The sequence below is a fragment of the Schistocerca cancellata genome, chromosome 10 (assembly GCF_023864275.1).
Source record: "Schistocerca cancellata isolate TAMUIC-IGC-003103 chromosome 10, iqSchCanc2.1, whole genome shotgun sequence".
NCBI lineage: Eukaryota > Metazoa > Arthropoda > Insecta > Orthoptera > Acrididae > Schistocerca > Schistocerca cancellata.
In genome coordinates, this window is record NC_064635.1 from 218963157 (window position 1) to 218981037 (window position 17881).

Sequence of the window (17881 nt, forward strand, 5' to 3'; positions counted from 1 at the left end):
GGTAATAACAAGAACAGCATTTCTGAAAATGCAAAATCTGTTTACATATAATACAAAATTTAAGTGTTAGCAGTTTTTTCTGAAGGTATTTAGAGCATAACTTTGTAACAAAGAGAAACATGTATGATAGGCAATTGAGACGAGAAGAGGACAGAAGCTTTTGAAATTTGGTGCTACAGAAGAATGCTGAAGATCAAATAACAAATGAGGAGATACTGAATCAAACTGGGAAGACAAGAAATTTATGGCACAACTTGAAACCAGGGTGACAAGAAATTTATGGCACAACTTGAGTAAAAGAAGGGATTGAATGATAGATTACATCCTGAGAATCAAGGAATCATTAATTTTTTTGGCAATGGGAGAGGGAAGTAAAAATTTATAAAGACATACAAAGGCTTGAATGTAATAAAGAACTTCACATGGATATATGTTGCATTAGTTATGCAGAGATGAAGAGGCTTTCACAGGTCAGAGTAGCATGGAGAGTTGCATCAAATCAAACTTGTGACGAAAGGCCACAACCAGAACCTAATCTGACATTAAATTTGAGTAATACCATGAACCTACCTACCACATTGTACACTGTAGTGTAACATGCATTATTTGTGAGAATGAGTAATGTTCCACTGAGAATACTCATGTTGCCAAAAGATGATTATGTCTCTTATAAACATTTTATGTAGTGGGAAAAATACACTGTGTTTGCCCTGATCTGTGATCTGTGCACATGGTGCACATGCAGTGATGTAACACTGCAGGGGCAAGGCAAAGTATGGTGAGTGTGGTAGCACTTACTGAATGTGGACATTTATGGCTTGGTGACGCCCCTTGATCATGAACACTTCAGAGAAATCGGATACTCTACAATGTACACATTCAAGGCAAATGAAGATTTTAAGTCTTAGATCTTAACCCAAGTGCAATGTGGTCAGATATATTGATTGATGTATTTGAATTTATGAATTACTGATATTTTGATCTGTCTTCACAACTCACATACATAGTTGAAACAATACAGAAGATTATTTTTGAAGATGTGTTAAGCATTCAGTACCTGGAAGTAGTGAGATGCACTCTTACAGCATCATCCTACCTGGAGACAAAGTCAGGAGGAATAAGATCGTGCCCAGCTGTAGTACAGATTAGCCACACCACTATAACAAAACAGAAACATGGCTGTATTGGAAGAAGAATAGTCAAAGCTAACTTAGACCATGTCACACTGACAGATCTGACACACTGTTTTACCTACTCATGGTGTTACAGTCAAGTTGACACACACACACACACACACACACACACACACACACACACACACACACACACACACACACACACACACAAAGAAAGGGAAACACTTAACACTGCAATGCTACTGTATCCATTATAGAAAATTTTACGAAAAGTTCTTGCTTGTAAGTAGTATAAAAATACTAAGTCATTTCCCATATCCTAGCAACTCTTATGTTACTGGGATTAATGGAACTCACAGCAAATTAAAAATTAAGTGAAACAGCAAAAGGGAAAATTTTCAAGTCATTAAAAATGTCCAAGTTATGGAACAGAACAGCGAATATGAATTAACAGTTTTTCTGGGATTTACAGATTTTGAGGAACTGTTTGAAACAGTTTCCACAAAATCTGTACTGATACCCAAATGAAACAAGCCACTGATTCATCCTATTTTAGTGTAGTAATCTGAATGGTTCTGCTATCATAATTACTACCTCTCACTATGACATGGTACAAGTTTTACAATTATACACTACTGGCCATTAAAATTGCTTTACCAAGAAGAAATGCAGATAATAAAAGGGTATTCATTGGACAAATATATTATACTAGAACTGACATGTGATTACACTTTCATTCAATTTGGGTGCATAGATCCTGCGAAATCAGTACCCAGAACAACCACCTCTGGCCATAATAACGGCCTTGATACACTTGGGCATTGAGTCAAACAGAGCTTGGATGGTGTGTACAGATACAGCTGCCCATGCAGCTTCAACATGATACCACAGTTCATGAAGAGTAGTGACTGGCTTATTGTGATGAACCAGTTGCTCTGCCACCATTGACCAGACATTTTTAATTGGTGAGATATCTGAAAAATGTGGTGGCCAGGGCAGCTGTTGAACATTTTCTGTATCCAGAAAGGCCCATACGGGACCTGCAACATGTGGTCGTGCATTATCCTGCTGAAATGTAGGGTTTCACAGGGATAGAATGAAGGGTGGAGCCACAGGTCGTAACACATCAGAAATGTAACATCCACTGTTCAAAGTGCTGTCAATGTGAACAAGAGGTGACCAAGACGTGTAACCAATGACACCCCATACCATCACGCCGGGTGATACCCCAGTATGGCGATGATGAATACACGCTTCCAATGTGCGTTCACCGCGATGTCGCCAAACATGGGTGAGACCATCATGATGCTGTAAACAGAACCTGGATTCATCCGAAAAAATGACGTTTTGTCATTCGTGCACCCAGGTTCGTCATTGAGTACACCATCACAGGTGCTCCTGTCTGTGATGCAGCGTCAAGGGTAACCACAGCCGTGGTCTCCGAGCTGATAGTCCATGCTGCTGCAAACGTCGTCGAACTGTTCGTGCAGATGGTTGTTGTTTTGCAAACGTCCCCATCTGTGGAATCAGGGATCGAGACGTGGCTGCATGATCTGTTACATCCATGTGGATAAGATGCCTGTCATCTCGACTGCTAGTGATACGAGGCTTTTGGGATCCAGCACGGTATTCTGTATTACCCTTCTGAACCCACCGATTCCATATTCATTGGATCTCGACCAACGCGAGCAGCAATGTCGATACGATAAACCACAATCGTGATAGGCTACAATCCGATCTTTATCAAAGTCGGAAACGTGATGGTACGCATTTCTCCTCCTTACACGAGGCATCACAACAACGTTTCACCAGGCAATGCTGGTCAACTGCTGTTTGTGTGTCATAAATCGTTTGGAAACTTCCTCATGTCAGCACATTGTAGGTGTTGCCACCGGCGCCAACCTTGTGTGAATGCTCTGAAAAGCTAATCATATGTATATCACAGAATATTCTTCCTGTCAGTTAAATTTCGTGTCTGTAGCAAATCATCTTCGTGGTGTAGCAATTTTAATGGCCAGTAGTGTAGTATTCTTTCTCATCAAAAATATGGTAGCCTGCTGACTTTTTTATGATTGTCCTGATCTATAACACTATTTTGCACTTACAGTAGTTTACATGTAACTGGATCAATCTCTTCCAAACATGCTCCTCTCCACACTCATACAACATCAAAAATATCTTCACTTCTGATACTCTTCCTGTAGATGGGTGTGTTTTCCCAATCCAATCCAATCCAACCTTCACTTGGGCTGCTTCATAGTTCGGTTAGCTATACAAGACTTGTTTCACAAGCTCACTACATCTACAATTTCAGTTTTGCTCATCCAAGGTGAAAGTGAAAGTTCACTGAAAGAGGATCTATCCTCAGATGGAGAAAAACCAGCGGCTGCCGGACTCACCGTGTCAGCAGAGGAGGAGGCATCACGTTGTGGCCGCACTTCTCCCCACGACAGTGAGTCCTGGCTCTGCACCTGCTGGAGAGGAAACCACATGAGGTGTAGTTACTACAGGAGTAAGGAAAGTACAGACCTCCAGTCACTACTCTGACTGGGAAAGGAAGTGAGAGTATCACAAAGATTGTTAATGCACTTTCACAATCCTTTTCGTAATCTTGGTGAAAGCATAATTTTAAAAGAATAAAGTTGAAATAACATAAGTTAATATTATGTGAGAAATCAAATACTATATTTTGCCGCAGTGGGAACTAACTTAACTGTGCAACTATGTAAAATGTGAGTGCCGAGCAGTATGAGGGCTCTCCAGAAGGTAACAGAAAACTTTGAAATATAACATTAACAATATGGAAAAACCCAAATTTTATTATGTATATTTTAATGGTATGCTCTAAAGCTATTTTTTCTACATAATCAATCACCGTCCGCAGCTCGTGGTCTCGCGGTAGTGTTTTCGTTTCCCGAGCATGGGGTCCAGGGTTCGATTCCCGACGGGGTCAGGGATTTTCACCTGCCTCGAGATGACCGGGTGTTATTGTGTCGTCTTCATCATCATCATTCATCCCCATTACGGTCGGAGGAAGGCAATGCCAAACCACCTCCACTAGGACCTTGCCTAGAAAGGCGGTGCGGGTCTCCCTCAACGTCCCCTATGCTCTGTTACGGAGTACGGGACTTCATCATCATTGTCAATCAATCACCATTAAAATTGAGGCTCTTATTGTACTGTATGTGAGAACATGGCACGAAAAACTACTGTACAACCTGATACATACACGTATTTCATATTCATAAGTTATCTCTTTAGTCTTGGCATTGTCATTTGCCCCCCATGAACCATGGACCTTGCCGTTGGTGGGGAGTCTTGCGTGCCTCAGGAATACAGATGGCCATACTGTAGGTGCAACCACAACGGAGGGGTATCTGTTGAGAGGCCAGACAAACGTGTGGTTCCTGAAGAGGGGCAGCAGCTTTTCAGTAGTTGCAGGGGGCAACAGTCTGGATGATTGACTGATCTGGCCTTGTAACACTAACCAAAACGGCCTTGCTGTGCTGGTACTGTTAATGGCTGAAAGCAAGGGGAAACTGCAGCTGTAATTTTCCTGAGGCCATGCAGCTATATTGTGTGGTCAAATGATGATGGTGTCCTCTTGGGTAAAATATTCTGGAGATAAAATATTCCCCCATTTGGATCTCCGGGTGGGGACTACTCAAGAGGACATTGTTATCAGTAAAAAGAAAACTGGTGTTCTACAGAGCATGGAATGTCAGATCCCTTAATCGGGCAGGTAGGTTGAAAATTTAAAAAGGGAAATGGATAGGTTAAAGTTAGATATAGTGGGAATTAGTGAAGTTCAGTGGCAGGAGGAACAAGACTTTTGGTCAGGTGAATACAGGGTTATAAATACAAAATCAAATAGAGGTAATGCAGGAGTAGGTTTAATAATGAATGAAGATATAGGAGTGCAGGTAAGCTACTACAAACAGCATAGTGAACGCATTATTGTGGCCAAGATAGACATCAAGCCCATGCCTACTACAGTAGTACAAGTATATATGCCAACTAGCTCTGCAGATGATGAAGAAATTGATGAAATGTATGATGAGATAAAATAAATTATTCAGGTAGTGAAGGGAGACGAAACTTTAATAGTCATGGGTGACTGGAATTCGAGAGTAGAAAAAGCGAGAGAGGGAAACATAGTAGGTGAATATGGATTGGGGGTAAGAAATGAAAGAGGAAGCCGTCTGGTAGAATTCTGCACAGAGCATAACTTAATCATAGCTAACACTTGGTACAAGAATCATAAAAGAAGGTTGTATATATGGAAGAATCCTGGAGATACTACAAGGTATCAGATAGATTACATAATGGTAAGACAGAGATTTATGAACCACGTTTTAAATTGTAAGACATTTCCAGGGGCAGATGTGGACTCTGACCACAATCTGTTGGTTATGAACTGTAGATTAAAACTGAAGAAACTGCAAAAAGTTGGGAATTTAAGGAGATGGGACCTGGATAAACTGACTAAACCAGAGGTTGTACACAGTTTCAGGGAGAGCATAAGGGAACAATTGACAGGAATGGGGGAAAGAAATACAGAAGAAGAAGAATGGGTAGCTCTGAGGAATGAAATAGTGAAGGCAGCAGAAGATCAAGTAGGTAAAAAGACGAGGGCTAGTAGAAATCCTTGGGTAACAGAAGAGAGCTGAATTTAATTGATGGAAGGATAAAATATAAAAATGCAGTAAATGAATCAGGCAAAAAGGAATACAAACGTCTCAAAAATGAGATCGACAGGAAGTGCAAAATGGCTAAGCAGGGATGGCTAGTGGACAAATGTAAGGATGTAGAGGCTTATCTCACTAGGGGTAAGATAGATACTGCCCACAGGAAAATTAGAGAGACTTTTGGAGAAAAGAGAACCATTTGTATGAATATCAAGAGCTCAGATGGAAACCCAGTTCTAAGCAAAGAAGGGAAAGCGGAAAGTTGGAAGGACTATATAGAGGGTCTATACAGGGGCGATGTACTTGAGGACAATATTATGGAAATGGAAGAGAATGTAGATGAAGATGAAATGGGAGACACAATACTGTGTGAAGAGTTTGACAGAGCACTGAAAGACCTGAGTTGAAACAAGGCCCCGGGAGTAGACAACATTCCATTAGAACTACTGACGGCCTTGGGAGAGCCAGTCCTGATGAAACGGTACCATCTGGTGAGAAAGATGTATGAGACAGGCGAAATACCGTCAGACTTCAAGAAGAATATAATAATTCCAATCCCAAAGAAAGCAGGTGTTGACAGGTGGCAAAATTACCGAACTATCAGTTTAATAAGTCACAGCTGCAAAATCTAATGCGAATTCTTTACAGTCGAATGGAAAAACTGGTGGAGGCCGACCTCGTGGAGGATCAGTTTGGATTCCGTAGAAATATTGGAACACTTGAGGCAATACTGACCTTATGACTTATCTTAGAGGATAGATTAAGGAAGGGCATTTGTAGACTTGGAGAAGGCTTTTGACAAAGTTGACTGGAATACTCTCTTTCAAATTCTAAAGGTGGCAGGGGTAAAATACAGGAAGCAAAAGGCTATTTACAATTTGTACAGAAAGCAGATGGCAGTTATAAGAGTCAAGGGGCATGAAAGGGAAGTAGTGGTTGGGAAGGGAGTGAGACAGGGCTGAAACCTACCCCTGATGTTATTCGATCTGTATATTGAGCAAGCAGTAAAGGAAACAAAAGAAAAATTTGGAGTAGGTATTAAAATCCATGCAAAAGAAATAAAACCTTTGAGGTTTGCGAATGACATTGTAATTCTGTCAGAGACAGCAAAGGACTTGGAAGAGCAGTTGAACGGAATGGACAGTGTCTTGAAAGGAGGGTATAAGATGAACATCAACAAAAGCAAAATGAGAATAATGGAATGTAGTCGAATTAAGTTGGGTGATGCTGAGGGAATTAGATTAGGAAATGAGACACTTAAAGTAGCAAAGGAGTTTTGCTATTTGGGGAGTAATGGCAAGGAAAGCATTTCTGAAGAAGGGAAATTTGTTAACATTCAGTATAGATTTAAGTGTCAGGAAGTCATTTCTGAAAGTATTTGTATGGATTGTAGCCATGTATGGAAGTGAAACATGGACGATAAAATAGTTTGGACAAGATGAGAATAGAAGCTTTCGAAATGTGGTGCTACAGAAGAATGCTGAAGATTATATGGGTAGATCACATAACTAATGAGGAGGTATTGAATAGAACTGGGTAGAAGAGGAGTTTGTGGCACAACTTGACTAGAAGAAGGGACCGGTTGGTAGGACATGTTCTGAGGCATCAAGGGATCACTCGTTCCACATCCATGCATATTCACGCCATACTGGATCTATGGAATATGTATCTCAAATAAATAAAAACAAATTTAGCATTGGAGTGCAGTGTGGAGGGTAAAAATCGTAGAGGGAGACCAAGAGATGAATACACTAAACAGATTCAGAAGGATATAGGTTGCAGTAAGTACTGGGAGATGAAGAAGCTTGCATAGTATAGGGTAGCATAGGGTAGCCTCAAACCAGTCGCAGGACTGAAGACCACAACAACAACAATTGTCATTTGGTTCTGCATAGATATTTCCCAATTTTGATTAATTTTCAATTCTCTTTCTTTCATTTAAAGTTTCAATCTAGTAATTTGGTAAAATAATAATGTCAATCAACAACATGCATGTATGGAGCAGTGCATTGTTCGCATAATCTAAATCTTAAAATTGTCTTAAAAAGATGATAGTTTCTTAAAAATTTTGTTCATTTTAAAAAAGAAATATAATAATAAAAGTGTGTGGAAATGTTAAATCCTTTAGTAAGCAAAACATTGTTGAATTACAAGAAATGAAAGATGAATGTAGATCTGTCTGTAGTTTCTACAGTAAAAAGAAATGTTAATAAATATTATGATTGTGATTATCTTAGTTAAAAATAGCAAGTGTTACAGAATAATAAATCAGTTGTGAAATTACTTGCATTACACAAATTTAATTATATCATTAATAATAACATAGAAGGAAGCTTAAATTCACTCTTAAAAGTTATCAAAGTTAACACGGCTGTGACTGTGTAGGCCAGTTCAGTTCAGATTGGTTTGTCTTCAGCTCAGTATGTGTTTGTCCAAATTAATATTTGAGTCAAAGTTGGTGGCTGTGAAGATATTTGCAACTACACCATGCATCTGCCAAATATAAATGAAATATTGTAAGAAGCGTGTGTTTGTTTATTATGAAATAAAAACCCAGCGCTAATTAATTTTGCATCTAAGTTTAATATAAGAAGTTTTTATTACTGATCTAATGAGGCCCACTTTATTCTCAGCATGTGGTAATATGTTTTGGGTATCTTGCCAATTAAACCATCTGCTGAATTAATTTTATAAAAATATGTAATTTTTGGTAATGCTGTGATGCAGTACTATTATATTAGACTAGGTACAGGCAAACTAGTCAAACTCCAGTCCAAAGTGATGCACGTTGTTTCATCACAGTGATGAATATCATCACAGGGATGAATATGCCATTGCAGGCAATGTGATGAAGTCCACCTCTGGCAGCTGAGTGGTCCGCATGACAGGATGTCAACCCTAAGGGCACGGGTTCAATTCCCAGCTGGGTTGGAGATTTTCTCCATTCAGAGACTGGGTGTTGTGTTGTCCTAATCATCATCATTTCATCCCCATTGACACACAAGTCGCCAAAGTGGCGTCAAATCGAAAGCCTTGCATCAGGCGAATGGTCTACCCAATGGGAGACCCTAGTCATGCTACATTTACATTTTTAATGTGATGAAACTGGGTGTTGTATAACAGTTGCACCAATGTAGAACACAAGCAACCACTTTAATGCTGAACATAAAATCCACTACTCAGGGGTGACTTATGTGTCTATTGTTTCTGAGCACTATGAGGATACAGAATTTTTGTGGAATTAAATTAGAGATTTTTTTTCCCTAAGAGTCAGAGTTGCAACAAGTGAGTAAAGATGTTGGTAGTTAATTTTATGGTAAACGTTATGTCTTTTAAATAATAGACCAGTGCCTATTTTCATACATACATATTATGTGATAGTGCAAATATTTGTTTTGTGTTGTATTATTATTTGTTTGAGGCAGCTGGAGTTGCGGTTCGCCAGCAGCTGCCTTTACATCACAATATGATTGTAATGGAGCTTCAAAAACACCATAAGGACTGCACAGTAGGTGGTGTTCAAATTCACCAATGAAGATATTTTTCAGCAATGAATTTATGAGGTTTATAAAACATCTGCATAATTTTTTAGTGTTAATTGATGCTTCCACACTAAAAGTGTACCTGTACATGCTCATTTAAGAAATGTTGGTAGTTACATAGCCCAGTGGAAAATTATTCCAAGAACATGGAAGATTAATTAATAAGTGACTGTGACTGGAGATATTACTTTGCACTGAACTAATATATTTTGATGATTTTGCCACTCAGAATCGTCATAGCACCACAGAAATTGGGTTTCGATTACATCTCAATTACGTCTTGTCATGCCCTAAAATGAGAATGTCCTACCCACCATGCTTCCCTCCCCTCCTACCTTGGTATTCCGCTGTCCACCAAACCTATACAGTATACTCATCCATCCCTTACCTAATGGCTCATACCCCTGTAATAGACCTAGATGTAATACCTGTCCCATACATCCTCCTACCACCACCTACTCCAGTCCGGTCACTAACATTACCTATCATATCAAAGGCAGGGCTACCTGTGGAACCAGTCATGTGATCTACAAGCTAAGCTGCAACCACTGTGCTGCATTCTATGTAGGCATGACAACCAACAAGCTGCCCGTCCGCATGAATGGCCACCGACAAACTGCAGCCAAAAAGCAAGTGGACCACCCTATAGCTGAACACACTGACAAACATGATACCCCTCATCTAATGACTCCTTCACAGCCTGTGCCATACCGATCCTTCCCGCCAACACCAGCTTCTCTGAATTGCGCAGGTGGTAACTTTCCCTGCAATACATCCTACGTTCCCGTAACCCTCCTGGCCTCAACCTTCCTTAGTCACTGTCCTCACCCATCCAGCTCCCTCTTCCTTTTTATTTCTCTCCTTTCCGCTACTTACCACCCCCACCCCCTCCCACACCCCCACCCCCACCCCACTACACTTTCTCTCCTACCCTCCGTCTAAACTGCAACACTCCACTGTCCGCCACTCCCACCACACTATCCCTCCCCCTCCCTGCCCCAGCCTCCTCCTTACCCCAACCCAGTCACCACTCTCATCATGCACTGGTGCTGCTGCTCGCAGTGTAGTTTCAGCTCTCTGAGACTGCAGATGTGTGTGCAAGTTGCACTCGAGTGCGGTGTGTGTGCATGTGTGTATGTGTGTCTACTGTTGACAAAGGCCTTAATGGCTGAAAGCAATGATTGTGTGAATCTTTTTATTGTGCCTATCACAGCTCAGCATCTCCACTATATGGTGAGTAGCAACTGTCCTTCTCTCGTATTGTTACATTCCATCCTGGATTTTCCATTGTTTGATACTTCAATACAACTTATTCTTTAAAAATAATGTAAAATAACATTACAACTTTTTTTATACACATTAGAGTATGTTATAACTGGTTTCTGGATTATTAAACAAAGTAATTAAAATTTGTATAATTAACAACACATTTTCAGAAAAAATGTTTCGTCTAGAGCCACCTGAGTCAAAACAAGTATACTTACCTTTACATAATACATTAAAAACCATTAGTTGTCAGGAATTTGCACAAAAAAAAACTAACAGCATGTAAAACATGAAACTGTTAGTGCTGCAATGAAAGCTTATATAATACGTAATTTTTGGACTTGATTGGTGTTTGAAAGCATAATGAGTTGAATGTGTTCACATATGCAACAACATGATCTATATGATTGCAAACAGGCAAAGTTGGTAGTACTGTAAATTTGTTTTATCACAGATGAAGTCACAATAATTAATAGAACTGCTAATGAAACAGCAAAAGAAAATATGATCAATTTACGAATGAGTGTTGGACGCTGATGAACCGTGTAACACTTCGTAAGGATATGAAATGGAATGATCGCATAGGTTCAGTTACAAGTAAAGCAGGTGGCAGAATTCAGTTGTTTGGCAGAATACTGACGAAGTGCAATCAGTCTACAACAGTTATTGCTTACAAATCACTAGTGTGACCCATTTTGGAATTTTGCTGAAGTGTGTGGGACCCATACCAAATAGGACTAACAGGGGATATTGAACTTATACAGGGTAGGGAAGCACGATTGGTCACAGGTTTGTTTGATCCGTGGGACAACAGAATCACCTGCAGTTCACATAGCCAATAATTTGAACACCACACATTCGTGCTGTGTTTAGGCCAATGGTTGTGCTTTAATTCTGAGCTCTCTGTGACATAATTTTTCAACAAAGTAATGTGAGGCTTTATGTTGCATGTGCTGTCCTCACCTGCCTCAGTACAGAGGATGTTTGACAAGCTCCTGATGGCACGTTCTTCAGTTCTCTCACCCACTGAGACCATCTGTTACAGATTGGCAAGAGGTTGGCATGCCACCTCTCACCAGCCAATACAACCGATGAACTCTGAGTTGGGGCAGTACAGAATAATCTACCCATATCGGTCATCAAAACACATTTTCACTTGATGTGCAGCTGGAGCAGAAAGACTGTTTTTATGTGTACAGATTGAAGTGGCAAGTGAAAATGTGTACTGAGGCCGAGAATCGAACCCAGATCTTCCGCTTACTAGGTAGGTGTGTTAGTCACTAAGCTATCTCAGCACAGCAGTTCACACAGCTGCACAGATTACCCTGGAATGCCTCCCTCCTCAATCCAAATTCTCAGTGCCACCCCAGTCTGCCTTAAGTTCACCCTTGCACATAAACACAATTTCTGAGACACTCCACGTCCTGGAGTAGCACTTTGGTGCCAAACGTAAATGGGTGATCTAGCCTGAAACCGAGGAGCAGATACTGGTACAAATGAAATGAAACAATTTCAGAGACTTTACTAGTCTCACACAAATATGATTTTTAAGAGGTGCCATTCCAGAACATGGAGAGACTCGGCAATTCTGTTTGTATGTAAGGGGGAATTTAAGGTAGACTGGGGCGGCAGTGAGAATTTGGATCGTGGAGGGAGGTGCGTCACAGTAATCTGTGCAGTTGTGTGCACCACTGTGCCATGGTGCCTTAGTAGCTAGCACCTAGTAAGCAGAAGACCTTGGTTCAATCCCTGACCTCAGCATGAATTTTCATGCTTCAGTCTATACACAGATAATAGAAAACTACAGACCAGTCTCAATCCTTCCTGTCTTTTCCAAAATAGTTCAGAAAGTTATATACAACAGGATTATAAACTTTCTTAACAAACACAACTTGATGTTTGAAAATTAAAATGGATTCCTAAAAGGTAAATCAACTAGCACTGCAGCTGCTCAACTAATTGAAGAGGTGTTAGGGGGTATCGAACACAAGGAGCGTGTGGTAGGTGTATACCTAGACCTGGAAAAAGCTTTTGATTGTGTGAATGTTGACAACCTATTAGACAAGCTATGGAACATGGGCATTGGAGACACTGCTTATGACCTAATAAAGCATTATATGAGCAATAGAAAACAGTTTGTTCTGCTTAAAATGGAAAGTGGTATCTACAAATCAGAGATCACTGGCATAAAATATGGCGTGCCCCAGGGCTAGGTGTTGGGCCCCCTTCTGTTCTTTATCTATGTAAATGATATTAAATACTGTACTATAAATTCCAAAATTGTTCTGTATGCTGGTGACACGTCCATTGTGTGTAAAAAGGAATCGTGTAATGAACTAGACGCCGAGTGTAATAATGTGACAAAAGAAATTGTTCAGTCTTTTAATGAAACCACTTAAATGTAAGCACCAGTAAAAAATGTTTGATTGAGTTTAACAAAAGTAGTTTGAATAATGAAATTAAATTATACATTGGCAACGAATTGGTAAAGAAAGAGTCTAGTGTAAAATTCCTTGGCGTAACAATCCAAAGCAACCTGAAATGGGACACACATATTGACTCCCTAGCAACTAAGTTGTCAAAAAATATATTTGCAATCAGTACTATTAGCAAGTTCTGCAAAGACACTGTAGTCCTAAAGACTCCATACCATTCTCTTTTCTCCTCTCACGTGAACTACACTATTGAAATCTGGGGGACAACAACCAAAGCGAATCTAGATAAGCTACTCATTCTTCAAAAAAGGGCTGTGAGAATAATCTGTGGAGCAAAATATAGGGAATCTTGTTGCAACTTGTTTCCAAAAACAGAGGTGTTAACTGTTATAAACACATACATTCTAAAAGCCATATTACTTGTGAAAAGACTGCACCCAAACACTTATTCAGATTTCCACCTGTACAATACTATAAATAAAGAAAGATTTTACATTGGCAGCCACAGAACAGCACTTTACAAAAAGTGGCCTCAGTATGCAGGTATAAAATTAGCTAATGCACTGCCTAGTGCAGTCATGGCTCTTCCTACAATTAAACTGAAACGTCAGCTTAAGAAATTTTTAGTAAAACACCCTTTCTACACATTAGAAGAGTACCATACTTATATGAAGAGCAATAAATGCTTTGTGAAATTATGTGAATAGAAATCAGTAAACATCTTATTATAATTTTGTTGTAAATTAATGACATATTCAGAAGAATGTGTCTTGTGTATTGTACAAATAACTTTAATCAGTAGTGTTTCTTTGTACATGTGCAGTGTACCATTCGATGTTGAATAAAGCTATTTTTATTATTATTAATATTATATCTGCAAGTGACCAATAAAGTCTCCAAAATTGAATCATTTCAGTATGAACACTGTCACTGCCAGAGGTAGTCTGTGTAGTATACCAAATTTCACACCCTGTATTTCCCAAATCACCTATAAATTTAATGATATATTCTTTCTGCTAAACTTTATATGCACAAAAAGTAAAATTCTGTTACCTGCTAACCTTCCCAGTGTTTTAATTTTAATAGCCAGTGGTATACTCATCATCAACATCACACAGTGTTATGCCTATTGACAGGTTCCTGATACAATTGCTGCCTCCATCTGATTCCATCCTAGGCCAACTGCCTCCTCACCTTGTCTGTTCCACTTTTCATTTACAAGGGCTATCCAGAAAGCAGATTATGTTTTCGTCAGCAGCAACAATGAGGTGGGCCATATTGTTGTGTGAGTATTTGTCTGTTCATTCGGCATTTAGCCATGCCAGCACGACATTTGTACTGTTTCCCATTATTTTACAATAAACATTTTAAACATGCACCACAATTGAAAATCCTGCAAGTTGTGATGTGCAGTCAAGTAATAAGATTTTTGTTGTGTTGTGGCCACATGTAGTAAGCGTTGCTTCATGCAGTGGAGAATGGCAAAACGGAGGCAGCCGGCGATCGTGACATTGCGAATTAAGTGCAACACAGATAGCCTTGCTGACAGTTGCAGTCTACCGACAACCTGACGCAAGGACGTACACAGACCGAGCTCCAAGCGAAGCCTGGAGAGTGTTGAGTAAGGAGAAGTGAGGCCAGCACGCTAAGTTAAGCTGCAATATACTGCGGGAGCTACCACCAATTGTAAAAAATGTCCTCCTGCCAGATATAAATTGTGGAGCGCATGCAGCAACGGACAGAAGCCATTAGGAAGCAGTTCGGATCTGAGGACGGACGTGGTCTGTGTCCAAATGTTCAATCTTCTTAGGTGACGATTCCAGAAGTATGTTCCAACTCGCAGGAGTCATCCATTTGCCGCCAGATGTCAGCTTCAGCTCTGGGGGTCAGCCCGAGTTCGGTCATCACCGTGGCTGACTAACTACAGTGAGAACTTCCAGCAGGACCGGCCGCAGCGCGGCCTCGGTCACAGGCGCCGCCAGGGGCTGACGCCCGGACTTCACGGCAACCCGGCCGTGCCGCACGGTCTATCCGTGACGGGACCTCGTGGACATCGTGGCTGGTGGCTTCCCAGTTGCTGGTGCAGCAGGCGTCAGCAGCTGACCTCACGGCGACGCGGCTGCCAAGCGGTGACGAGTTGATCTCAACTACAGGGCATCCTGACATCAGCAGAGCACTGGTGGCCTGAGGCTACCGAGCATGATCAGCAGCATGAAATGCGCGCATTGTCAGAGAATCTACACAGCAGTAGCCAGGCGGAGGGATCCACAGGGCTGGGCAGCGACGACGAGGGAGAAATTGTAAAGAAAGTTCAATAAATAATTGTAAAACTCTACGCCGTCTGTCTTTGGTGCAGCCACTGTGTCTGCTGCTAACAAGAGATACAGAAGTCAGAACAAGTGGCCATCTGTTGTAACAAATGGCATAAAACCATGACCAACAGGAATGTATCGGCAACTGTGTGAAGTGTATTAAAACAACATAATCACTGTAGATGAAGTGCACCAATGGTGCATTAGGTTCAAAAGTGGCCAAACTAATGTTCACAATGAAGAACAAGGTGGACAGCCAATCACTCTCACTAATGAACTGGTTGCAAACATTGATGAGAAGATTCAAGCATACTACAGACTCACAATGACAAACCTCTCTTTTAGTTTACCACAAATTTCATGAAGTTTGTTGCATCAAACTGTTGTGCAGAAGCTAGGCTATCATAAATTTTGTGCTAGATGGGTACAAATCTTGACAGAATACCACAAGAGCCAATGTTTGGCTGCATCATTGACATTTCTGCATTCTTATGAAAAACGTGGTGACTTATTACTCGATCAGATCCTAACTGGAGACACGACTTGGATCAAACATTTGAGCTGTGAGACCAGATTTGAGACTATCAAAAAACACAAAAATTCTTGCAAACATTGTTGCAAGAAAGGTTTTTTTTTAGTCTGTGGGATATTGTCAAACTTAAGAAGAGCAATTCAGAATAAGCGCAGAGGAAAGTTGAGATCAAAAATGTTGTTCTTGCATGAAAATGCTCAACCACTTGAGGCAAACCACCGCTAAGAAGTACTCAATGCTTTCAAGTGGGACGTGTTTCCTCATCCATTGTACAGTCCAGATCTTGCAACACTGGACTTTGACAATGACACAGAACTGTGAGAGCATACGACTAATAGGTCGAAACCTAAGATGGCAGAATTTTATGACACTGGAAACTCAAAGCTTGTTCACCACTATGATAACTGCCTAAATTTATGAGGAGGCCTTGTTGAAAAGTAGTATTTAAGTGTCACTTTCAAATGAATAGAATATCATTTTTTCTGTACTTTTTTTTAATAACAAAGCATAATCTACTTTCTGGATAGCTCTCATAGTCTAGCACTTTCATTCTTCTTCTTCCTACTTTCTTCTGTCTTTCCACTGTACCTTCAGTATCTGTTATCAGAATTCCTTTTCCCCTCAGTATATGTCCCACCTAGTCTCCTTGTCTTTTCTTCAGCAGATTTGGAAGGGTTCCTTGTTCCTTTACCATTTCCAGTGCTTCACTGTTCTTTGCTTTATCCACCCAGTCTATTTTCTCCATTTTCCTCCAAACTTAAACCTCTAATGCTTTTCTTCTGTCTCTTCCTCTCTTGTCCAATGTACACCTTCACAGCTGTACAGAAAAAATTAATCAACTTTTTTAATAAACTCCAACCCTAATTTGCTGCAATTTGTAAAGTACTCTGATTACATTAGATTCACTTATTGTTGTCCATTTGTCTATATGTCTGCTGACTCTATAAGAGCCCCCTTTTCTCAGAAACAGGTAGATGTATCATGTTAGAATTTATGTCACATACTATCTACATACTGCAGTCCCATGGCATTGTAAAAAATTTAAGTTTCTACATCAATACAATCAAAAGATACAGGCATTTATGTCACACACTTTGATACTTGAAAACTCATTCATCAAAATGCTAACCTGTTGACCTAGAATGATGATGTTTGGCAAGAAGCAAGGTTTCATGGTACAGCCAAAGGAAAAAAATCCAAAAAATGTTAGTATCACACGAAAAATATATTTTTTTGTTGCATTATCCAACTGTCTGCCTCTCCACATGTTAAGAATCATTTTTCTCACGTATGAGTATATGTATCAACTTGAAATTTATGTTATGTACAGAAGTCTATAGTCCCTTGGTGATGTAAGAAATTTTAGCTTCTACATCAATGCATTCAAAAGATATGGTCATTTATGTCACATATTTTCATATCTTGCTAGTGTTAATATCAATAACAGGCAAAAGTTGTCAAAGTTCTCAATTCTCAGGATGGATGAACTATCTGCATAATTAATTAAGTTTGTATGGAACACTTGGTGCTTGAGTCCTACTTGCACTTATCTGGATTTTATTCTACACACCTGCAATACTTCTTCAAATCAGGATAGTGTTCTCAGAAGAGATACTGTTTAATCTGCAAGCAGGAGCATGACATTAGCAAATCCAATCGAGCTGATCTTCCCGGCTGCTACGCTTACTCCTTTGTATTCTACTTCTAGTGTCTCCATTTTCAAGCTTCCGATATATGATGTAAACAGAGTTTGTGAAAGACAACAACCCACTCTTATGCCTCCTCTGGTTTCAAACCAGCCTGTCATACCATTTCTTTGCTTCATGGTTGGTCTCCGCCATGTGTATAACTCTGGAACATATTGGGGCTAGGAAACTAGCCACTTATCTCATTATTTAAAGCATTACTGGCCAACATGTAATTGATATGTCTTCAAGAGTAACACATATTTAAAAAAGGGCAAAGTTTCA

The 17881-nt window shown here is 40.0% G+C and overlaps 1 protein-coding gene across 1 annotated transcript in view; it reads right to left on the bottom strand.

Moving 5' to 3' along the window:
• The window catches only part of LOC126106282 (serine/arginine repetitive matrix protein 1-like), a 195088-nt gene that overhangs the window by 49847 nt on the left and 127360 nt on the right, over positions 1-17881 (bottom strand). Inside the window, exon 13 of the mRNA XM_049912503.1 lies at positions 3536-3610. Coding sequence (XP_049768460.1) covers positions 3536-3610 — 75 coding nt within the window. The remainder of the gene's footprint in view (positions 1-3535; positions 3611-17881) is intronic.